This window comes from Diorhabda sublineata, chromosome 2 (assembly GCF_026230105.1).
Source record: "Diorhabda sublineata isolate icDioSubl1.1 chromosome 2, icDioSubl1.1, whole genome shotgun sequence".
Classification (NCBI taxonomy): domain Eukaryota; kingdom Metazoa; phylum Arthropoda; class Insecta; order Coleoptera; family Chrysomelidae; genus Diorhabda; species Diorhabda sublineata.
The window spans coordinates 40,227,089-40,253,228 of record NC_079475.1 but is presented as its reverse complement, the minus strand read 5'-3'; the positions used below and the strand labels follow the sequence as shown (position 1 = coordinate 40,253,228).

The 26,140-nt window shown below is 30.9% G+C and overlaps 1 protein-coding gene across 2 annotated transcripts in view; it reads left to right on the top strand.

Moving 5' to 3' along the window:
- Positions 1-26,140, top strand: part of LOC130452640 (tyrosine-protein phosphatase non-receptor type 61F) — a 27,753-nt gene extending 1,613 nt beyond the window's left edge. The window contains exons 3-9 of one of the 2 annotated variants that reach the window (XM_056791996.1): positions 660-917; positions 2,177-2,566; positions 6,688-6,852; positions 12,921-13,136; positions 13,456-13,610; positions 13,681-13,791; positions 23,577-26,140. In XM_056791996.1, coding sequence (XP_056647974.1) covers positions 660-917; positions 2,177-2,566; positions 6,688-6,852; positions 12,921-13,136; positions 13,456-13,610; positions 13,681-13,791; positions 23,577-23,601 — 1,320 coding nt within the window. In that variant the 3' untranslated portion in view covers positions 23,602-26,140. Of the gene's footprint in view, positions 1-659; positions 918-2,176; positions 2,567-6,687; positions 6,853-12,920; positions 13,137-13,455; positions 13,611-13,680; positions 17,644-23,576 lie in introns of those variants that run through there. The other variant, XM_056791995.1, reaches the window with a different exon arrangement.

Here is a 26,140-nt window from a genome sequence, read left to right as displayed (position 1 = left end):
AAGACTCTCGATTCAAATGACTCCAGTTAATATGGTAGAAATCAACCAATTCATCTCTACATATAGGATTTGAATAAGGCCTAAAACAAAGTGGTGGCCTTATTTTTTCCTGGATCATAAAAGATTGTATGGTCCAAGGATGCTATTGCAGTTGCTGTTAGGTTCTAACATATACCTTTTGCAGAGAGAATTATGGCCATGAACCACACCTAGCTTATACAGGAAGAAATGAGCTTGGTTTGGATAGGTTAGATTATTCAATTGTGAAAAGGGAAACTGAATATAAAGTGTGTGTATTATGTAAAAATCCAAGAATTTACTTATGTAAGAAATGCTGTCTTTCACTCCATCAGGAATGTATTTTGGATACAATCAACCATAAAATATAAAATGTTGACCTTTGGAGAAACATTTTGAGAAATATATTAGTAAAAAACTTGGATTTTAATTCAGATGGTCATATTAACTGATTGTAATGAAATCTTTTATTACTTTCATTTGATCAAATAATACAAAATATTTACTGGGCGTTTGATATAATGTTTAAAGTGTTAGCATTTTTATTAAACTTTATTTTTGTAAAGATTGTATTTCTTCAAATATCAAATTTAACAAAAATTTGATATCATACTTTGGAATTCTGGAAATTATTGTTTCAGAGAATCCGCAATCAGAGTTATAAAGACAATATATACACAGAAGCTGTCAAACCACAAAATAAGATTTTAAATAGGTACAGAGATGTGAATCCTTATGATCATAGCAGGATAGTATTGAACCGTAATTCAATAGATTATATTAATGCTAATCTTGTTAAAGTTGAAAGAGCGAATAGACAGTATATTCTCACCCAAGGACCGTTATCTAATACTTACAGTCATTTTTGGTTGATGATATGGGAACAACAGACCAAAGCGGTGAGTGAACAACATTTATATTTATTTTTGATAATTTTATTGTAAAACATGCATTTGAAACAAAATATATACGAAAAAATTGTATTGTTTGAACAAACTAAATAAGTTTAGTTGACATGAAATCAAAATGTGAGAATTATGTGCCTTACTCATTACGTTCAAAAGTTTTTGTTCACTGTATAGTTTACGTGACATACCATTAATAAAAACTTAATTTTCCTATAGAAGAGACCTAAAATCAATACAATTTAGCAAAAAATTAGGGACTTGACTCCCATTGAGGCAAAAAGTGTTGATTTTATTATTATCAAAACCAATTGAATTTTGAGTTTTTAAAAATTTGTCTAATAAATATGGATTATAAATTGCTTAATATATGAGTCCCATTTACAGGAGAAAAAAGTTATAAATTTTCTTTAACTTTTTACCTTTTAGATTTTTCTCGTTTTTCTTTTTGATTTACTTTAATTTTAATAATAATTTTAATAAAAAAGAGACCTAAAACCTTTTTACTGGTAGTGTATATTGAAAACTTTTGTTGTACTGTTTTCTTCATTCAAAATGTTGATTATTTAATATGATATTCCTAGTAACATTTTTTCCGCTCCAATTAAATTTATGTCGGCAACAATAAATTAATATTATCAGTAAAAGTTCTGATGATAATATTCATAAATTCATCTTTATGTCATTACTAGATAACCAAATACCTGCTCAAACTTATCACATTTACATTTTTGTATTCATTCTAATACTTAATACAAAAAAATTGACTGTTTATTGTAATCATAAGTAATTCATATTAAGTGGCAATATAAAACTAATTATGTTTTTAAACTGTCTTGATTTTATGTCTCCTCTGTTATAAAATTAGTTTTTTTAAATAATTTTCGAAAGATAGTTGAAAATGTTGACGTTTATGCTTCTAAATGCTTTTGATTTTAGGCCTTTTCTGATTTAAAATTAGTTTCTTTTATAATTTTTCAAAGACAGATGAAAATTTGAAATTTTAAATCAGAAAAGACTTAAAATCAAGAACTTTTAGAAATATAAAGCTCCTAAGAAATTGAAGAAATTTAAAATGAATTGGAATAAGTCTCTCCATGAAATGGCCTCAAATGAAGCTTCTATCCTATAATTACTTTGTTCATAATGAAATTATTATTTGAAATAAGTAACCCTTTTGGTTTTAATTTACTGCAATCTCAATGCAGAAAGGGGTAAAAAATTATATTTACGGATTTGATTGCACATTTTAGGTAGTCATGTTAAATAAATTGGTAGAAAAAAAGCAAGACAAATGTTATCAATATTGGCCGTCCAAAATTGGTTCAGAACATATAATGAAACTTGAAGACGTCGGATTAACTGTAGAATATTTAGAACAGCAAGACCATTCTTATTATTTAACACGACTGCTTAGACTGACCGATACCGAAAGTGGCAAATCTCGTGATATCATACAATTTCATTATACAACTTGGCCAGATTTCGGAGTTCCTTGTTCACCTACAGCGTTTTTAGAATTCCTTAAAAAAGTTAGAGATGCAGGAGGATTGGAAGCAGACGTCGGACCTGCAGTGGTGCATTGCTCTGCAGGGATTGGTAGATCTGGGACGTTTTGTTTAGTTGATTCTTGTTTAGTTTTGGTAAGTGATGTTCTCTATTCCATATTAATATTAGTGATTTAGTTATAATTGAATCAGTCAGCGAAAGAACCATACAGCCGAGGTATACAACATGATTTTAATACATTCACACATCAATTGGCAAAGGAACTCATCGTCCCAATATATATGAATGACTGAAATTTATAATTCAAAAGATATTTTTATATTTTATCATCAGAAGCTCCCTATGGGAGTTTTTATTTTTCTTTTAGAAGGCATTTGAAAAAATATCTTGACATATATGAATGAATTGTATATTTTTTATGGATAATAGGGTAATGTTAGCATCTACAAAACGCTTTGAGAAAATATTTCATTGTTTTCCTGTACATGGTCACTCTTTTTCTTACCATGTGATGATGATATTGGAAGCGAGGAAATTTTGATTTTTAGTAACTGGATTTAACTGTCTCGATTTATGCGATTCCTATATAGTGGAATTCCGGGGTAGATTACTACATCTTGGCTTTGTTTTGTATACTTTTGAAATGATGATAACTTAATACTGAGAGAAAACAATCTGTTCACTCAAATTTTTGTAAATCACATTTTGGATTTCACTGTCTCAATTTATGCGATTCCCATATAGTGAAATTGTGGGATAGATTATTAAATTTGAGTTTATAGGTGACTTTTTTTTGTATATATTTAAAATAATGAAAACTTGATAAATGAACCTCAATTTTATAAATAAAAAAGCATATCAAGAAACTGTGCTAATAAAGGAAACAAAAATATTAGATATTTAAAAAGACTTTGCTTTTTGTTATCATTACGACTTCCTGGAAAGTGATTAAAAACAATACAAAAAGTACCATTTTAAATTCTATTCAATTAATAATAGGAATAGTAAAGTATGTGCTTTATTGTTTCATTTTATTTGAAGAGAAGAAAGGAATATTTTTTCAAATATGTTTTTTCTATATATTTTTCTATTTGCCTCCAGCATCAAAAGAGTCCCATTTACAGGAGAATTTTTTTCGAGCTATAAATTTTCCAAATTATCTCTAACTTTTAACCTCTTGGATTTTTTATGTTTCTCATGATGGTTTGTCTTGATTTTAGTTGTCTTTTCTATGAAAATCAGTCCAAAATAATATATAAAAAGTTTTTTGATTAGGTTAGGTTAGGTCATAGAAAAGAGACCCGAAATCATGACAAATCATCAGTAAAAACAATTTTTATGTTAAAAATAATAAGAAAAATGTTTTATTTTACAACACCAATCATTACATAAAAAAATAAACTTTAAAAATTGAATTTTTTACAAACCATAAAATTATATATACATAATATAATGTTAAGAAAATAATAAAGATTACATACTGGAATTTTTTTAAAGATAGTGTAATCTATAGAAATGAATAAAAACATAGACTACTTGAAGTTGCAATTATACAAATATACTGTAAGATGATAATTTTTGGAATGATGTCATTTAATAAACAGTTTAATTAAATTGGGCAAATAATGGGATTCCCAAGAGGCAACCATTCAATAAAATTCTTAACCATATTGAACGTATAATTACCCATTAACATCTTCCACATATATTTTTGTAAAAACTAAATTGAAATAGGTTTTGATTGATCATTTTTATACTGTTCCCACAAAGTTAAAACATAATTCTAAAAATTAATGGCCTAATAGTATTATTTGGTTATAGTTTAAATTGTTTTTTAAGGTTTTCCGAAAAATATTACACTCTGATTACTATTTCTCAACGTTCAATCATTATATCTTGATGTGTTTGATTTCCTATTGGATCGAGTCTTAATGGAAGTTTATTTAACAGCATGATCCTTTGATATTTTTAAATTTTAACGTACTTTTTGCTCTTCAAGCCCGAATAAAGAGGTACTGAACAATATAAGAGAATTGCCGAAGAAGCAATAATGCATTACATCACAAAATTAATTGATATTGTAGAGGAAATTAGTGGAAATCAGCTTGGACCAAATAATTTCGAAGGGGATCAAATCTGGTGATTACGATGGATGGATTGTTATCCAAATTTCAATACTAAAGCCTATATACGCATGTTTAAGTAAAAGTTACTAAAATATTTTCTCCAAACTATTGATTTGTAGTTCGAAGTATGAAACATATGAAAATTATAAAGATTTAAAGGAAAAATTCATAGTTATTCAAATATTGATTTACTGGTTTCAAATGTTCCACTTCTAGTAGTCTTGAATTAATATTTAAACAAAAGTAAATATTTGGCTATTTTTTTGGGTTATTTTATCTGTAAAACAAAATTTTTTATCAGTTTGTTTAAAGTGTTTTTTAATTGTATCAATATTATTTACTATTATTAGGTCATGCCTGTTTTGTTGTTCATAAGTAAACATAAATTTTATATAATTGAAATTTAATCTATAAATTGATAAACAGTTCCTTCGAATATTCATTAAGGATAGTACAAGTGACATTTCCAAATGAAACAATTTCATTTTTTTTGAAATAAAATACTTTTTGTTCACAAATTACAGATTATTAATTGATGAAGTAGTTTTTTGATGATCTAGACAAACTAACCTCTTATGTCACTGTGGCTATATTCACTTGTAGCAAGATCGTTGGTAATACATGGAAACGTAGGCCTAAGATGGTGTTTTGGTGGCGGAAAATTGAAGGAACAACAGGTTAGAACAAATTGAACAAAATTTAGCAGTTGATCTGTTTGGATAATACAGTTGCCTTGTCAACATATTCCACTAAAGCATCAGAGGCGCTGCTAAACCTCCCCTTTACCTTATAGTGAAGAAAAGATACATTTAACAATATTCATTAGCTAATTCAAGTAGAAAAATTGAATCAGGAAATTTGTCAGGTTACCAAGGGTTCTAGAACCGATAAAGCTATAGATCAGTGACAAACCAAGGGACTAAATGCAAAATATGATCAATAGAGATCAACCGGAAACTCGAAATAAATCTTTTTGGTAAACAGATGGCTTTGAAGCAAGAGCATGAAGCTGGATTGGGCATTTTTGGACCAAAAAGCACAGGAATACCATTAGGAAACTATTTTTCAAGTAGAGCTGCTAGTTACCTCGAAGGGACAAAAAACCAATGGACTAAATGGATAGCATGATGGACACAGATATTCCATTCAGGGTGGTAATTAATATCTGCCATTCATAGATCAATAAAGATCATCCGGAAACTGGAATTGTATCTTTTTTGTAAATAGATAGTTACGAAGCAAGAGCAAGGAGCTGGAACGAGCGTTTTTGGACCAAAATGAACAAGCTTGCACATTTGGCAACAATCATTAGCTAATTCAAGTAGAAAAATTGAATCAGGAAATTTGTCAGGTTACCAAGGATTCTAGAACCAATAAAGCTGTAGGTCAGTGACAAACCAAGGGACTAAATACATAATATGAACAATAAAGATCATCCGGAAACTGGAAATGTATCTTTTTGGTAAACAGATGGCTTTGAAGCAAGAGTAAGGAGCTGGATTGGGAATTTTTGGACCAAAATGAACAAGCTTCCACATTTGGCAACAATCATTAGCTAATTCAAGTAGAAAAATTGAATCAGGAAATTTGTCAGGTTACCAAGGATTCTAGAACCGATAAAGCTGTAGATCAGTGACAAACCAAGGGACTAAATGCATAATATGATCAATAAAGATCATCAGGAAACTGGAATTGTATCTTTTTGGTAAATAGATGGCTTTGAAGCAATAGTAAGGAGCTGGATTGGGAATTTTTGGACCAAAAAGCACAGGAATACCATTGAGCAACTATTTTTCAAGTAGAGTTGCTAGCTACCTCGAAGGGACAAAAAATCTCTGGACAGTAGCCACCTTTAGAAGGAGTCTACGTATTTTGGAGGAAGAACAATGATATGTAGAATATATCTTTAGATATAGGTACTGAAAGGTCGAAACTACCCTCAAACAATCCACAAACTGTTCGATTTGTGCTTAGATTTCCAAAAACGGTTTTTATAAGATGCTGGTAAAGATATCAAATGTTAATTTCTCACGATTTCAAAAGATTCTGGAATTTTTAATACGAATAAAAATTGTATGCGAAAAATGTTAGATTAATTATGCCACTAAAATGAAGTATATCTTTTCAAGATCGAAAAATATGGTATAAATTCCGTGGACGTTAAAGAAATTCTATTAGAAATGAGGAAATATCGAATGGGTTTAATTCAGACCGCCGAACAGTTGAGGTTTTCATATCAAGCTATCATAGAAGGAACTAAACAAATATTTAATCAAAATTCAGATGATAATAAGGTGAGTGTTACCATTTTATTTAATAGAGTCACATTTTATTATCACCAAATTTTTGTTATAATAAACGCATCTGTTAATTTTTCATTTCTATGTTTAAGGTTAGCAACTAAGTACTTTCGCTTTTCAATCATAGAGAGCGTTGCTCATGTCGGTGCTGAACTTTGACGTTTGTCACGTGATATTTATCGCATTGACGTACACTTTAGAAGCAAGTAGTGCGTGATTTTGTTGTGTGTATGTGTGTAATTTATAGAGTTACGGTGACAAATGCTCAAGGTATGATAAGTTTTCTGTTTTTATTACTTCAAATGTTGAAAAATTATGAAAAAGAATTTTAGCCACCCTAACTCTGTAAATATCACTAATAGCGAAATAACCGAGGATCGTTTTTGAGGAAAAACTTACAACTTTGACTGAACTTTTTCCAAAATTTTTAAAAAAAAGCAAATCTCATCAATTTTTTCACCCCTAATCAACGAATCTCTTTTCTTGGTCTATATTATAATCAAACCCAAGCGGTGCCTTGTATCTTCACTATCACCTGCTAACGATTGGCCGATTGCTGAGCCACATATCAGAATTGGTTTAAAAAATTTCGTTCTGGACATTTTCCCCTCAAAGTTGAGCAACGTCCTGGTGGGCTTACTAAAGTTGATGATGACCAAATCATAATTGACACTTAAATTCATATTCATAAGTCAAAAAATCAACACTTGCGACATGCACGTAATGAATCCGACCCTTTCTTGAAAAGAATCATCACGGGTGATGAAAAAAAGGTTCTCTACAATAATATACTGCGAAAACGATGATGAAACAAACACGATGAACCAGCACAAACCACATCGAAAGCTGAAAAACAACAAAAGAAGCTCTTGGTGTCAGTTTGATGATGTTACAAAGATGTTGGGTTTTTTGAGCTACTTCCAAGGAACCAAACGATGAAACTGGATGAAGCAATCAAAGAAAAACGGCCAGAATTGTCGAATCTGAAAGGTTTAGTGTTCCACCATGATGAAAACGCAATAAAAACTATTGGAGCTTGGCTGAGAAGTGATGCCACATCTACTATATAGTCCTGATCTGGTATCATCTGATTTGCCACATATCAGAATTGGTTTAAAAAATTTCGTTCTGGACATTTTTCCCTCAAAGTTGAGCAAGGTTGAGGTGGACCTACTAAAGTTGATGATGACCAAATCAAAATCATAATTGACATTTGAAATGTCTTGGGGTAGTTAAGGAGCTTGATATTTGGGTGCCTCACGAATTGAAAGGAATTCATATAAGTCAAAAAATCAACACTTGCGACATGCAAGAAATGAATCCGACCCTTTCTTGAAAAGAATCATCACGGGTGATGAAAACTGGGTTCTGTATAGTAACATACTTCGAAAACGATGATGAAACAAACACGTTGAACCATCACAAACCACATCGAAAGCTGAAAAACAACAAAAAAAATGCTCATGGTGTCAGTTTGATGATATTACAAAGATGTTGGGTTTTTTGAGGTACTTCCAAGGAACCAAACGATCAATTCTGTTGTTTACTGTTAACAATTGATGAAACTGGATGAAGCAATCGAATAAAAACGGTCAGAATCGTCGAATCTGAAAGGTTTGGTGTTCCGCCATGATAAAAACACATCTTTGGCACCTCGTGGAAAACTATTGGAGCTTGGCTGGGAATTGATGCCACATTTCCTATACAATCCTGATCTGGTATCATCTGATTTCGAAGTTTCCAGAGTGATTTGAGTGGTTAAACTTTCACAAATGACGATGACCTTCAATCTCATCGGTACAGCATTTTGCTGATGTCGAAAGGTCATTGAATAAAATGGAAAATATATAATTGATTGAAAAATATTCTTCGTTAAAAGAAAAGTGTTTTATTTTATACTGCAAAACCGAAATTACTTTGTCGCCAATCCAATATATAATGTCTGCTTTTTTCTCTTTGCCCCCTGTTGGTATAGGGATTTTTTTAATTGGACAAGATTGTGGAAAAAAGAGAATTTAAGTACCGCATTAGTTAGATCCAAATATTTTTGACGAGATTCATAAAATTCCAAAATAGGCCAAAAGCGCCAGAGCAAAAAAAGTACGTTTGTAATACAAAGTTCTGGAAAACTTTTTATCGAATAACTCGCGAACCGCGCATCGTACGACATAAATAACGGAAACTTTTTTTTGTATAACGCCTAGGTTTTTAATTATAGCGACCCAAACTTTTGACAATATGTTTTTTGCTAAATAATGATAAATTAGTTTGGAGCGCTACAATTAAAAACCTATGCGTTATACAAAAAAAAGTTTCAAATAAAAAAGATGCCAAAAATGATTGTCTACAAAAATGTTAATTTCTAAGTGGATTTTTGTTCTTTTAGTATCGATAAACTGTTCAATTTTTTACCGCGTATATCACAAATTATTGAATTGTCGATATGACAACGACTTTTATGTTCTTTAAGTTCTTTAGTAGTCGGAAATTGCATAATACAACTTCGATACGTTGCTATATTTTCTCCTAAATGCTTTTTCCGGTGGAAGTTTCAATATACCCTCGCCACACACCTTTCCATACGTTTTTTCCATTGATCTAAGCAGTGCTGGAAGTCTTCTTTGTTGAGGGCCTTCAGGAGCTCTTCCATCGACTCAAATCGGGTCCCTTTCAAAGAAGATCCTTTTCTAATCTTTCAAGGAAATCTGAGCAGACCGTTGACGCAAGAACTTTTGGTTAGGAGTCAGATTTTTTGGCACCAACTTCGCACAGACTTTTGTCATGTTTAATTCCTCGTGTAACATTTTTCAAATTGTTTCTTTATTGGCGTTTACAGCCTCGGCCATCATCCGGATGATCTGCACGTGCTTTGGGACTTGCATAGACAAGATATTTAGATACCCAACGCACCCGTCTAGAGCGCCCCCTAGGCGCGCAGTATCGTTAATAGTCGGGCCTTGTATTAAGGTGTAGTTGGCGGACAGCTTTAGTTCACGGGAAAGCAATTTTTGGTCTAATACGAAAAAATACTACCAAAGCTGATTTTTTGACAAATTTATCGGCGATTACAGCCTCGGTAATCATCAGGAAGCTCATTCGACGATCTTCACGCACAATTTGTTTGATTTTGGTTACTGTTTCCGGAGTTGAAACAGTCACAGGGCGCTGATAATCTTCAGTGTTCTCTCGGCCTTGACTAAAGCGCTTACACCACTCAAAAACAGGAGCACAAGATAGAGATTTGTCCCCGTAAGCCTTTTGCAACAATTTATAGTACTGAGTTATAGTTTTCTTCAATTTAACACGTTCGTTTCAAACCGCTACTGCGCAAATACTATAATAGTGACGGAAACGTGTTTTGGGACGCGCAAAGACAAGATAAAAATTCATTAGTTCGTCTGAATCGTTCAACTGATCCTGCGACTGACGTTTCCATAATATTCTCTGTAATCGTATTCTATTTTTGGAAATTTACAAGGTCCATAAAACTAGGAAGTTGTACTGTTGTAGAAATAGAATCCAGAATTAACAATCTGCTTTAGAGTTACTGTAATTTTTGTCGTGGTTCGCGAAGTATTCGACAAAACGTGTTTTTCAAGGTAGCAGATTACACAGGCGCCCCCTCTATGACGCCCAATTGAATTAACGTCCAGAAAACACCCATGAACATATCCCAAAAGAAATCCCTTCTCTAGACCCGACGCTTGGCCTAAAACCCCAGCAAAAGACAAGTTCTTCTTATAGTAAAGACGAAATAAAAGTTAGTCAAGTAATTTTAGCTTGGTTCCAAAATACCAAGAGTTTCTACATAGAGGGAGAGAAAGCAAATTATCTCAATCTTCATGTTTTATTTCTAATCAAATAATTGCTGTTATTTGAATTCTTCGAATCCGGATATCGATAAATGTAACTTTAGTCGTAAATTTTTTTTGTTGGCCACGGTATTTTCGAAACAACTCGCTAAATATCCAAGTAGTTGTTTTTAGAATGGAATGTGTAGTCTCGATTTAAAATTACCGGACATTGTGATATTTACATCATCGAGTTTTCTACGAAATATTTTATATCAATGAATTTTCTAGGAAATATTCGATCGGCTTTGAATTATGTGGTAGATAACCTCTTAGTTATTGCGTTTCTTCGAAATAATTAGTTTGACTTGATTTACGGATACGTAAATCGTTGTTCTGATTAAATTTCTATTTGATTGTGTTTTTTTTTAATGATCACATTTGAAACGAGTAAATTTAGTAAGAATAAGAGGCATCGATTTCGTTTATTTAGTCACCACCCGTTCCCGAATATTAATAGATACTTAATCGTCAAAAAAAGGATCATTTAATACAATATGTATTATCCATAACAAAATTATTTTATTCCATTCACATCCATTTTACAATAAAGTAACATTTGGGATTATATCTGCATCTTGTGTCCCGTTTATTATTGTCCCAGTTTTTGTTTCACACCTCCATGCTTCACTGATGTTTTTTCACTTAAAACAGTGCCTTTGTTTATGAATATGATGAATAGTAATGGATTCAAGCTTCCCATTTATCTTAATCCCATATTTCCTTATATATTATGACTGCAATCTCATTTTTTGCATAAATATTTTGTATTATCTTTAAAATTCCTCTATCGGCTAGTATCTTTGATATTTTCTCTCTAGGTACTCTGTCAAAGGCTTTTTTTAAGTCTTAAAAGGCCATGTACAATTTCTTCTCTTCTTGTATTATTATTTTTTATTTCATTAGTGAATACGTGATCTTAGATGCTTCTTCCTATTCGAAATCCATTTTTTGAGTCTGTCTGTAATTTGATTCTGCTCTCTAATATGTTTATCATCATTTTCATCGTTATATTTATTAATATCGTTCCTCGATAGCTGTTGCTACATCACCTTTTTTATAAAATTGTTACAATTAGTGCCTTCTGCTGGTCTGTTGGGATTTTCTTCTATAGTTTCATTAAAAATATGGAGCAGCATGTATTTTCCTTTTGACCAATATTTTTTATTGTACTTTTCCATTATTTAGCTCTGTTATTGTACGTTCTATATCTTCTTTACCAATTTTTATTACTGATCCTCCCATTATGTAAATTTATATAACATCTGTTGTGTAATATTCTTTTCTCCATTTTTATTTTCAACAAAATATATGTCTTGTTGTTTTCTGTTCTCACATTTTCTAATGTTTTTTGATTTGCTTTAGACTCTTCTTCTATTTTGTCTCCAAATTTTTAATTTTTTTCTCAAGGCTCTTATTTGAATTGAGTCATAATATGGGGTGTCAATCTGGTTTATTTAGTGACTACACATTTTTGAATATTAACAGTTACTTTATAATTTTCCAATAAAATCACGATTGGGAAAATAAATAACCTTCCATTGATGAATGAATGAATGAAAATAGGTATCTTTAAATATTAATTTCATATATAGCCAATTACAGCAGCAGTCTTAGCTAATTCGAGTAGAAAAATTAAGTCAGGAAATCTGTCAGGTCACCTAGAATGGTTAAAGCTAGAGATCAGTGACAAACCAAGGGACTAAATGCATAGCATGATGGTCACAGATATTTAATTCGGGGTGGTAATTGATAATTGCCATTCATAGATCATTCGCAGACTCGAAATGCATATTTTTGGTAAACAGATGGCTTCGAATCAAGAGCAAGAAGCTAGATTGGGATTTCACATGCATTTTTTTGCTAATGAGATGGTTTGGAATGGCGAGCAATCTCACCAACAGGTTTTGAGAAAAATGTAATTCAATATTCGATGAGGTATACGGCCATTTTGATCTAGTATAAAGCAGTAAAAACTCTTGTACAAATCATTTATGGAGAGACAACATGAAATGTATTTTAAAGTGATGATTGTGGAACAAAAAATGCGTTTATTGAGATTTATTTGGTGTTAAAAAAATGTTACTCTTTATTGTTGGATCCATCTATTCCCAATATTTTCCCTCCTCCAGATATCCAAATAGCTGAATCGTCAGAAGGTAACCCTTCCAATTTTCTGTGTATTTACTACAATAGTCTTATTATTTTTAGGACAACCATGTAGTAATAAGTAACAACATATCGCCAAATGTTTCGGAAGAAAATTCCGAATCTGAAGACGAACCTCCACCATTACCTCCCCCCCGAATGGAAAGTCTCAATAAAACAAATGGAAATGGTATTGATAGGCCTCTTCCACTTATACCAAAAAGTATATCTGAAGATAACGGTTGGAATTTCGAAAACAAAGAATACCAAGACGAAGAGGTAAATTTGTCTTATTTGTTCTTATTTTTTTATTCAAATTCTTTTTCATTTGATATTTGTATTCCTCAATTATGTTTCAATCCACAATACACAATAATAATTCCCTTAAATCACTTGAAATTGGAAAGAATGTGATGAAATAACTCTAAACTCACCCTCCAACATTATAACATCAATTTAATTATCCTGTTGTCTTATAATAACTGCGAACACATTAATTTTCTAATCAGTAGTTAAAGAAAATAAGTTTCTTAATTCATCCCTGAATTACCAAAAAAAAAATCATAGTTGAAATACGTTTTTTGTTATTCCGATACAGCTTCAGTCTTACATACCAAGTGGTCCTTTACCAGTTGTCCCTGGAGATGAACTTAGCGAAGAAGATGAATTAGAAGAAGAGGATGATGATGACGAAGAAGTTAGATCTGAAAGTCCTGTTTCGGATCACTCGGATTTAATTAACTCCAAACAAAGGTGAGTGTTCAATTAATATTTCATTTTGTTGTGATATAGAATTTTGTGAAACGGTTTTATTTTGTTACAGCTCCGAGTTAAGACAACGAAATCGATTGGAGAGAAAAGAAAAATTGGAGGCGCAAGTTAGAGATATGAAACGTCGTCAACAAGCCAACGAACAGTGGACGCAATTGAAGAGGTCTTTATATTTACCTTTAGTTATAGGAGGCACCCTTATTTTGGGCGGTGGTCTCATTGCTTACTTTTATTTCAAAGATTGAACGGACTAATCGCACTTTTTTTGTATTTATTATTTACCAGCTGATATAGATTGTTAAGTTTAGAAAATGGGGGTTGTCGCATTTGTTTTTATTTTCTAAAATACTTTTTTTGTGTTGTTTTGCCCTCTTTCTAGGCAAATATTCTTTAGTGGTCGTTGTCGAAGCTGAATAAGGTATTGTGTCCAGTAATAGTTCCCATTTTATGAATTAATCATTAATACAAAACATAATTGTCAAATTTTAAATTTTATAGATTTTTTTTTGATAATTAAACATTTATTTTCGATTTAGGTAAACTGGAACTATTTGATTGGTAATTTACAGTGCTTCCAGTACCTTTTTATAGGTTTATAAACTTAGTATCCGCCAATTTGTCAACACAACAACCCTCCCTTTATGTCTAATTAGATTTACATTTTGTTTCTTATTCACATCTTATAGTTTAAATTCGATGCCAAAGTGTTAATTCCGTAGCTCCTGTTATTCTTTAAAATCTAATTTTGGAAGCTCCGGAAATACTTTTCTAATTATTTGTAATTACTTGCTAATGGATTTTATTATAATTATCTACAGCAACAAAGTAGGATTTGGCAATTATATGTTTCACTAAAATATCCCAAATAGGAATTAAATCAGCCTGATGAGTATTTTGAATTACTTTTGCTATCATCTAGGATATGTTGCTAATATATTTTGTTATAATTACTTAAAGAAACAAGAAATCAGACATTTTTTTTAAAATAATACACCGGCATCAAAATTTTGTTTGAATACTTCAAAGTCCGTTTAGCAACAGTTGCTAATGAATTTTGGTATAACTGCATATATAATGAGCAAAAAAAGAAGGAAATGACCACATTGTTTCTTTTAATAACTTTCGTAATGTAATCTGAGGTGTGTTGCTAATAAACTTTGCTCTAATTGCATACAGAATCAACAACAAAATGATAATAAGAAAGCAGACATGTTTTTGGGAACCATAGAACAGTATTAAAATATTTGTTGCCTCACAATTGGTTTTAAATACCATAAAGTCCGTTTAGCAACATTGCTAATAGATTTTGCAATAATTGTGTACAGAACAGCAACGAAATACATGTTTTTTCAGATCAATACAGTAGATAGATATTTGTTAACTTCACCATAGTTCTATTTAAATTGAGTCATTAATACATTTTGCTAAAATAATTAAGGTAATTAAGAACTAGCAAATTTCGATTACAGTGTTGAAGAAAATGTCTGTCGTTACGTTTAGTTTTATTGTTGATTGTGCAGACAATTATTATAGCAAAATGCATCAGTAACAAATTCCAAATTATCTCGATGGTACCTAAATCTGACAAAATTCATTTTTTGCATATTTTTTTTTAAAGTAGGCAGATTTCTTTTTTCTAATTTGTTGATGTCTCTGTAGACAATCGTTATAGTAAAATTTATTAGTAGGAAATTCCAAATGATCTCAAAGGAATTTTTAAAACATTCGATTAAGAGGAATTGACTGTAGCAATAAAATTAATTGTTCGATAAACTAATTAGCTGCTAATTCTCCAATGAAACTAGTTTGATTTTGGTGACTTGTCACTAGTAGCTTTTTAGACCTTTCTGCATGACTCGTTTTTGTTATTTCGATATAAAATTATTCCTTCTTATCGTCTTAAAACTCGTCCTTGAATGAATTCAATTTTGTTAAATGGATAAAATATAAATTAAAACAAACTCTCGTTACCCTTAAAGAGGGCAAAAAATATATTTTTATATAAAAAAATTAGACTGAACGAGTGCTATAACTCCTCTTTATGTCTTGCTGATATTGCGCAAGATATATTTTGTATATTCTATAATGTATCAGGTGATCACAAAATGTTTTTGGTAGCACTGGCAACTTTATCTATAATTGTTTTTGTTGAAGAAAAGAAACATATCAGTAATTTCATGTGATTTTTTCTTGAAATAATCTTCCGTATCGTTTCAATTTGTAATTGCCAAAAAATATCGGTTTTGGATAACGAAAATCAAAAGTAATTTGGTGTATCTTCCATTTAATTTTGTTCATATTGTATGTGAATGTTGAAGATGAACCAGTGGCAAAATTAAACTCAATTGGAGTCAAATTCAAATTATGATTCAAAAAGTGAATTTGCATTTTTGAATTAGTGTTTATTTTAGCACAAATTTAAACGATTTGCAAAGAAAAATGTTTCGAGTTTTTGAAAAACTACTTCGAACATCTTTTTTTTGAAAATATTCCAAAAATATATGTTTTGTATAAAATTTTGTATTTGGGGTATTGACAACTAACGATTTAACTTTATAGTTCAGTTATAAAATTTTTAAATCTCTTATTAGACTTATTAGGTACGATTAAAACAAAAATATTTATCGGAATAGTTTCCAAAAAAGCTTTTTGAAGTATTTTTCAATATTTATACCTCTTTTCTCATCTACCACCACTTCTTTTAAATCCTTTGAGTGTGTAAAAATGTATCTATATCCCAAAATGCATTTTTAATTTTTGAGTCGTGATTTAATTGGACTATTTCGATTTTTGATTTCAAATTTGTGTTTTTTCAATTACTAACTCAGTATTTGAAGTATAATCGATCCTGGCGGTATTTGAAGGATCATTTATTGATCAATTTATATCATTCGCACTAATATTGAGTTCGCTGTTCCGGAAAAATAGTGATGTAAATGTCAAAACATCAATTTTATAGAAGAGAAAAAAACAATTTGCAATTGTATAAAACAACAATGTAATGAGACCTTGTAGAATACTTATTTAAATTTCATTTTCCATTGATTAGGACGTAATCACCCTAATTACAACCCGTAAGTGCATACCGTCAACTCTTTCAGAGATTTCATGGAAATTTCTTCTCCGATCATAAGAGATGAAAAAAAAAAGAGTGGGAGTCACTTTAGGGTTTTGTCAGAAATTGCATTTGTCAATTTTGATCCACGTGTCATTGCATGAAGTCACTTCATTGAACGAAGGTAAAATAAGTTGATATTCAGACTATGATTGGAACTGGAACTACAGTTACGTCCATAATTTGTCTAATATTATCTAAAAACTTATTACCATTTAATATTTTTGAAGTGCATCATTGTTCTTCCGGAACATCGATATATAATTTTTGAGATATAACCTTTATTTGGTGTGTTTCATAAAAACGCTTGCTAAAAAAACAGTTAGTCATATCAGGTTTGTTCTTAAGTTCATAGGACATTGAATTCCAAAAATAGATCATTATCAACCGTTTTCGTTGGTACCATTTTATATCCACAGTGCTTTTCAAACCGTCTTACATCATTTAAGATCTGCAATTACTATTTTTTACAAAAATGATTATCTTACGCAATATAAGAGATCTAAAAAATATTTGTCTGTACATTTATTGATCTATTCTAAAGGAAACGATATCCGAAAAAAATGCAATATGATAAACACTTTTTATACGACACTTTACAATATTTCTATAGGGCAAATTTATCTAATAGGAAAAAAAATAAATGAAATTACTTGTAGTAGGAAAGAAGACAGGTCAAAAGACTGAAAAACAATTACTCCCAATTGAATGCAGTATTTGTCGGAATTTGAATGAATATTTAATTGAACAGGAATGTGGACATTATTCATTTGATAATTTAGAACAATATCTTTTTAAGATTTTTTTTCTTTTACTCTTATTAACCATACAAAATCTCATTTTACTATATATTTCTTATCAACGACTTCATCTTTCTGAAAATCTATTGTGATTTGAGTATAAATCAGGGAGTCCCTTGATTTATTTTGATGTTTCTAAGAATTCATCAATGATTTTTTATTCTATATGTATAATTCTTTTTTATATTGCTGGATTACTCACGAATAATCGATTACAAAATGGTTTTTTCACAGATAAACAATCTTATTTTCTTATCTTATCAATATTTCTCTCTTTGTATGGAGTTTTTGCTAATTCGGTACCAATTATTCTATTCCAAACACCACAATAATTTTATTTCTATCATAAGGAGCTTTTTCAAACTACCTACCTACGAACACTTTTGATATTTCTCTCGTAATATGGAGCTTTTCCAAAATCCCCACCGACTTTATCAATACTTTTTTCATCATATGGAGCTTTTTTTAGCCCCATACCAATTTTCTCAATTAATTTATTTTCCTTGAAAGGAGTATTTTCAAACATTACCACTATTTTATGAATAGTGATTCTATCTCTGCCATAAAGAGCTTTTTCAACCTTCCCACCAACGTTTGCAATAATTTTTGTCATTTATGGAGCTTTTCCTAACACGCTACTAATTTCTAAAGTATTTTATAAATGGTTCTTCTTCAAATAGCACAATAATTTGATGAGTAGTGATTTTTTTCTTTGATAAGAGGCTTTTCCAAACTCCCTCAATATTTTTCTCATCATTTGGAGCTTTTCCTAAGTCCCTAACGACTTTTTCAATATTTTTTTCATCATATGGAGGTTTTCCTATCCCCATACTAATTTTCCCAACTATATCATTTTTCTCGGAAGGAGTTTTCTCAATTATTTTTCTTAAAAGATGTTTTTTGAAACTGTACACAAACTTTATCTCACTAGTGATATAATTTATCTTACTATTTCAATTTACTATATACTTTTTTACAGTAGAAAGCCTCATATTTAATCTCCATTTATATCAAAACTTTCCTCAGTTTTCACACCATACAACACTTAACGAAAATCATTTTCAATATAATTTTCTATGGTTAATAAGTGTGAGAAAGGTCAAATAATTCTTCAATAGGGGAGTTTAAAAACTAATGAAGAACTTGCTAATATTTCTCCTAAAACTGATTTCGATCACATTAACTTTGGACATTCGATATCCGGCTGAAGTTGAAAGAAATTGTTTGAAGTGATTTACTTCTATAAGGCACCGATTTCTAAATTTCTTTCTTAGAAAATTTTTTCAATAAAAAACTTTTAGCTTCATTCTTGTGGATTTGTCTTGTACTCTTCGATGCTTATTTAACCAGGAACTCAAACCATAGACACTGTTATTCTTGTCTCAATAATTATCCCATTTTACACTGAAAGTTTCATGAAGTCATACGATTGATTATATAGTTTCGGTGTAATATAAGCCTATCGGTGAATGGTATGAGTAACAATTTACTTTTAGCTTCATTCTTGTCGACTTGTTTTATACTCTTCGATGCTTATTTAACCAGGAACTCAAACCGTAGACACTGTTATTCTTGTCTCAATAATTATCCCATTTTACACTGAAAGTTTCATGAAGTCATACGATTGATTATATAGTTTCGGTGTAATATAAGCCTATCGGTGAATGGTATGAGTAACAATTTACTTTTAGCTTCATTCTTGTCGACTTGTCTTGTACTCTTCGATGCTTATTTAACCAGGAACTCAAACCATAGACACTGTTATTCTTGTCTCAATAATTATCCCATTTTACACTGAAAGTTTCATGAAGTCATACGATTGATTATATAGTTTCGGTGTAATATAAGCCTACAGGTGAATGGTATGAGTAACAATTTACTTTTAGCTTCATTCTTGTCGACTTGTTTTATACTCTTCGATGCTTATTTAACCAGGAACTCAAACCATAAACACTGTTATTCTTGTCTCAATAATTATCCCATTTTACACTGAAAGTTTCATGAAGTCATACGATTGATTATATAGTTTCGGTGTAATATAAGCCTACCGGTGAATGGTATGAGTAACAATTTACTTTTAGCTTCATTCTTGTCGACTTGTTTTATACTCTTCGATGCTTATTTAACCAGGAACTCAAACCATAAACACTGTTATTCTTGTCTCAATAATTATCCCATTTTACACTGAAAGTTTCATGAAGTCATACGATTGATTATATAGTTTCGGTGTAATATAAGCCTACAGGTGAATGGTATGAGTAACAATTTACTTTTAGCTTCATTCTTGTCGACTTGTCTTGTACTCTTCGATGCTTATTTAACCAGGAACTCAAACCATAAACACTGTTATTCTTGTCTCAATAATTATCCCATTTTACACTGAAAGTTTCATGAAGTCATACGATTGATTATATAGTTTCGGTGTAATATAAGCCTACAGGTGAATGGTATGAGTAACAATTTACTTTTAGCTTCATTCTTGTCGACTTGTTTTATACTCTTCGATGCTTATTTAACCAGGAACTCAAACCATAAACACTGTTATTCTTGTCTCAATAATTATCCCATTTTACACTGAAAGTTTCATGAAGTCATACGATTGATTATATAGTTTCGGTGTAATATAAGCCTACAGGTGAATGGTATGAGTAACAATTTACTTTTAGCTTCATTCTTGTCGACTTGTTTTATACTCTTCGATGCTTATTTAACCAGGAACTCAAACCATAAACACTGTTATTCTTGTCTCAATAATTATCCCATTTTACACTGAAAGTTTCATGAAGTCATACGATTGATTATATAGTTTCGGTGTAATATAAGCCTACCGGTGAATGGTATGAGTAACAATTTACTTTTAGCTTCATTCTTGTCGACTTGTTTTATACTCTTCGATGCTTATTTAACCAGGAACTCAAACCATAAACACTGTTATTCTTGTCTCAATAATTATCCCATTTTACACTGAAAGTTTCACGAAGTCATACGATTGATTATATAGTTTCGGTGTAATATAAGCCTACCGGTGAATGGTATGAGTAACAATTTACTTTTAGCTTCATTCTTGTCGACTTGTTTTATACTCTTCGATGCTTATTTAACCAGGAACTCAAACCATAGACACTGTTATTCTTGTCTCAATAATTATCCCATTTTACACTGAAAGTTTCACGAAGTCATACGATTGATTATATAGTTTCGGTGTAATATTAGCTAACCAGGTAATAGTTCTTTCATTTCCCGATTTTTTAAAGGTTATTAGTTCATTTATATCATACGAATATGTCCACAGTAAGAAAATATATTAATTCCCAGTAAATGTTATTTTATCTGTGAAAATATATGGTTTAATTTGCAGACATACGTTCACATTTGTTTATAATTAACATTAGTAGACATTTATTTACAATAAACTTATGTGAACCGAATAGCTAAATGTGATGGCGCTTCTGTATACCGTTTGATCCACCTCCGATCATTGCAACACTTCTTTTTGGATCAATATTTGATAAACTTTTAAATGTTTGTGGTAAAAAAATCGTCAGTTTTAAGGCTCCAATTTGGTAACACTTTGTACCTTTAGATACGACAGCTTTTGTTTATTTTTCAAATTTGTTATTTGACTTTTGTTGATTAATATTTAAATTTAAATACCTATCACCTTCTAAACAAGAATATACGAGGTGTGTTCATGAACTTCAATCAGATGAATGCTTTTAATTTCATGTGTGCCATAAAATAATGACCCTTTAAGGTTCTGTTTATTATTAAAAGTTCTAGGGCAATTATTTTTTACTAAACCCGAGTGTTTTTTATGATTTTTTCAGGTAAATTGTCTTAAACTGGTTATTCTTTGATTTTTCTGTTTACCTTGGTAATGCTTATAACAGTCCAGTACTTTGTTGCACTCACTTTTTTTCATTTTTTATTTATCACACTTCAAAGGCATTTACAGAAAAAATTCCCAACTGGCCAAATTTAAAAATTCTCATTATTTTCTGAACACACCTCGTAAATTTCGATAACACTATTGAATACTCATACATGAGGTTTTAATAAAATTTTTTTTTCGAAAATAACTTAGGTATGAATAATAAGTAACCTGGTCGAATTTTTTTATTACATAACAATTTTAAGTTGATCAAAGGGATTAGAAAATAGAAGAGGGTGTGGCGATTATGAGTTGATCACACTGTATATATGCTAGAATTTAAAAAAAAATTCATATATATATTCACCGGTTGCGACGTGAAATATTACAGAGTTTATTCCATATGTTGATTAATAAATAAAAATAATATTGATATTAAATGTCCATAAACTTTACAGCTTTTTTTGTGTTTGAACCTTTACAAGTCGAAAATGTTTCAATCATATATTTGAATGTGTTTTTTTCTTTCAAACTAATCGTACAGTCTTCCATTAATTATTATTGTAGTAACTACCTTGGATGTATGTAGATATTGGGGTATCGTATACACCTCAACCTAAAGGTTGTATGGTGTTCCCCTTTTCGATACCGGCGAACCCAATGTTCCCAGATGATCCAATAATTTCCCTCCACTTCGAAAAAATGTTGATAGAGATTTTATTTCCTGTACAACAGATTCTGCACTCTGCATTATCTGCTATGCCTAACTTCTTCGGATGTCCATTGAGACAGGCAGACCAGATCTCTGGTTATAGTTTCCCAAAGGAGTCTGTGCTTATAGATTATCCCAGTAATTTGTTTTACCTTATTTTCCTCTATTGTTCTGTAGACGATACCACAGAAGGGTTCAGGTCTTGCGAAAGGTTTCTTTCTTCGAAATCATTACTATCAATATTTTTGTTATCTTCTTGCTCAGTTAATTCCTCGAGCTCATCATTAGAAAGATTAGCTGCTGTTTCTTGGAACTATTTCTTCGACGTCTTCCACATTTACCTCATCTGAACCGGTTTGTTTCGGTAGATACACCATTTCATCTATATCGACATAATGTCTTTGGTCTTAAATCTGGTCAAAAATCCTTTCTGTTATCTTATTCCAAGAGAGGTTTATGTATTCTATTATTAATTGATTCTCTTCTTCGTCTGCTTTTTTAAACATCTGCTTGAATGCTTACCCCTAGTAAAAAATCTTGAAATTGTATAAAACCCCTTGGTCCATTGGTTGGATTGAGGAATACATGTTGTTAAGTCTGATAAATTTGCTAGGTGCGCCCTTTCTTTAAGTTTTTTAATGTTCAGTGGAAACTTTTCACAGTCCAAATCAAATGTACAGTGGATTTAGATATGCCTTTCATCGGTGTTGGTTTTCCGGAGTTATAAGCTATTAGTGGTTTTAATTTGAAATTTCCGCTTGCCTTACCACACAGTAGAAACGTTGAGGAATCGTTTACAGCTTTAAATCCTGGTGCTCGAATCTCTGCACGGGATAGAAATGCGTCCATACAGCACAGCACCAAATGAGAATCACAAGTACACTGTTTCAATAAAAAAAAACAAGTTGATGATCGTTCCAATTAATTAGTTGATGCATTATTATATGAAAAATAACCAAACTGCAACTTTAAGATTAATAAAATGGGACTAATCGTATGTGTTTAATGTGCATGTGTCCGGGATCATGTACCATGTCAAGTGCTCTTTATAAGTCGCAAGTTTATTTCTATCTACCTCGAATTAGCTCTCTAAAATATGAGTATTTGAATAAACTCGGTGATATTGACGTAACCGATATGAATACAGGGTGTTTGGTAATATTTAAATAATAGTTTTTGTATGTTTCGTTAAAATATTCCAATTTTAAGTGCCTCCACAATACGCTATTAGAAATTGCATTATGACAATATTAATTGAAGATTTTGTTATTTATTGGAAACTATTGTGACAATCGGTTTATAAGTATTTTCTAAAATAAAATAAAAAACCGATTAAATAACTTTATTGTGATTATTTACTATTTTCTCTAGAACTTTTATGAATTATTCAATAAAATTATTTAAAAACGAATATAACAAATTGTTTAATATACCTAGGTTTCTCTTACAGGCCTAAAACATCACATCAAGACTGACATTTGAAATTTTTTTGGAGACGACTGGACTTTGAGAAATTCAGGTTAGTTGAGGACAAATTTTGTGGTCTTACCTTTTAATCGAGCTAGTCAATTAGCGATGAGGTCGAGACCCGGTAGAATTAAGCTGTGTTGTGTTTTAGAACAGAAAAAATATGCCAAATCACAAGAATCTTCAAAAAATCTAACAAGTAAGAACTGATAGAGGTACTGCATTTATTATTTCATTTCAATAATGATTTTTTTTGTAGTTTATTCGCAAATAATAACCTTTAAATTATATTTCTAGACATATTTTTTATTGTTACAAAATTGGAATATTGAAAACACTCAAATATTAAAATTACATTTCAAAATTGTATGTCAGTTACCTCGAAAATGGTATCTAATTTACCATTTTGACAATGGAATATACAGGAAATTATCTAAAAGTAGTTGTCAATTATGACAATTACTTTTAGCAAAATTTTACAATTTTGAAAATATAAAAAACTGAAAAATTAAAAAAATTCGAAACTTGTTTTCAATTTCTCAGTTTGATGAACAATAAAAATTACTTAGTTACTCTTGTGGGTGTAAGAAGTGAGATTGATTTTCTCTTTCCATCGAGTCCTTCCCTTCCAACATTATTTCCATTCCTTTCTGTTCTTTGTTTGTAGTTTCTCCCTTCTCAGATCTTCCTGAGGTTGATTTTCTTTTTTTTTTCGTCGAGTCCACCTCTTCCAGCATCTTTTCCATTCCTTTTTGTCCTTTGTTTGTGGTAGTATCTCATGTAGTTTCTTCCCTCTGTTCTTAGTTACTATGTTTATTACTTCATCCAGGTCTTTCTGTGCTCTTGGCTTCTAGTATACTTTTCTTATCATACTTGTGAATTGAAGTTGATTTTCTTTTTTTTTCATCGACTCCACCTCCTCCAACATTATTTCCATTCCTTTCTGTTCTTTGTTTGTAGTTTTTTCCCTCTATTCTTAGTCATTTTGTTTGTAAAGTTCATCCAGATCTTCCTGAGGTTGATTTTCCTTTTTGTTTTCATCGAGTCCACCTCTTCCAGCATTCTTTCCATTCCTTTTTGTCCTTTGTTTGTGGTAGTATCTCATGTAGTTTCTTCCCTCTGTTCTTAGTTACTATGTTTATTACTTCATCCAGGTCTTTCTGTGCTCTTGGCTTCTAGTATACTTTTCTTATCATACTTGTGATGTGAAGTTGATTTTCTTTTTTTTTTCATCGAGTCCACCTCCTCCAACATTCTTTCCATTCCTTTTTGTCCTTTGTTTGTGGTAGTATCTCATGTAGTTTCTTCCCTCTGTTCTTAGTTACTATGTTTATTACTTCATCCAGGTCTTTCTGTGCTCTTGGCTTCTAGTATACTTTTCTTATCATACTTGTGATGTGAAGTTGATTTTCTTTTTTTTTTCATCGAGTCCACCTCCTCCAACATTATTTCCATTCCTTTCTGTTCTTTGTTTGTAGTTTTTTCCCTCTATTCTTAGTCATTTTGTTTACAAAGTCATCTTCATACTTTCATCACTTATCCTTTCCACATATCCCAACCTTCTTCTATGTATTGTTCCGTAGGTGTTGTATATAATATTTGCCTATATATTTTATGTTTGTTATGGTCTAATCTAGTCTTGTTGTTTGTATCTTTTCCCTGTGTCTTTCGGTAGTACAAAAAAAATTCTGGCTGTTAAATCCACACTTATTTAACAAAATGAATCTGGTTTTGCTGTACCCTATGTACACTATGGGGTTTGTTTGTTTTTATTAAGAACGAAACCCACTAATAACACTCCACGCCACCCCACGCCCCTTGTAGAATATGTTTTTCCACTTAATTCAATACACAATAGAATTTTGAATCTTTCCACGTGGGATGGCGTGACGTACACACTTAGCCCACCATACGCCAACCCTGGGACGATTCAAAAGTCTCAGATGTATTGAATTGAATGGAAAAACATATATTCGACTCGTGGCGTGGCGTGTTACTACTTTAACCATTAAAAATTGACCTACGAATAATTGAATTATAATATTTAGTGAAAAAGTAGATGTTGTTATAAATTTATAACATTTTTCAGATGCATTGTTTGACTGGAAGCTCCAATAATGAAACAATTTTCTATAGATATTTAATTTAGGTTTCCTAAAATTTTGTTGTACGCTTTCTAGATTAATTCCTTCGAAACGGTTCAGTTCCAATACCCTGTATTCATCATATACCTTAATTAGCTTCTATTTGGGCTTCCCGCAATAGATCTTCCTTGGTATCCGGAAAATCTCTTGCTTCTATTTTCAGTAAACACCCAAATATATTATCTGTTATTTATGGTCTCAATAATGGAAAGTTATTGCTTAGCAACCTCTATTTCTTGTCATATTTCCTCGAATAATAATAAATTTAATTTATTTTGTACTAGAATTAATTTTTTTCCAATTCAAATCTCTTTAAATTAATTTTATACTTGTAATGCATGACGAATCTCTTTATTTTATATATTTTAGTAGTATGTGTTTTTGTTTCCTTGGAACGGTTCAT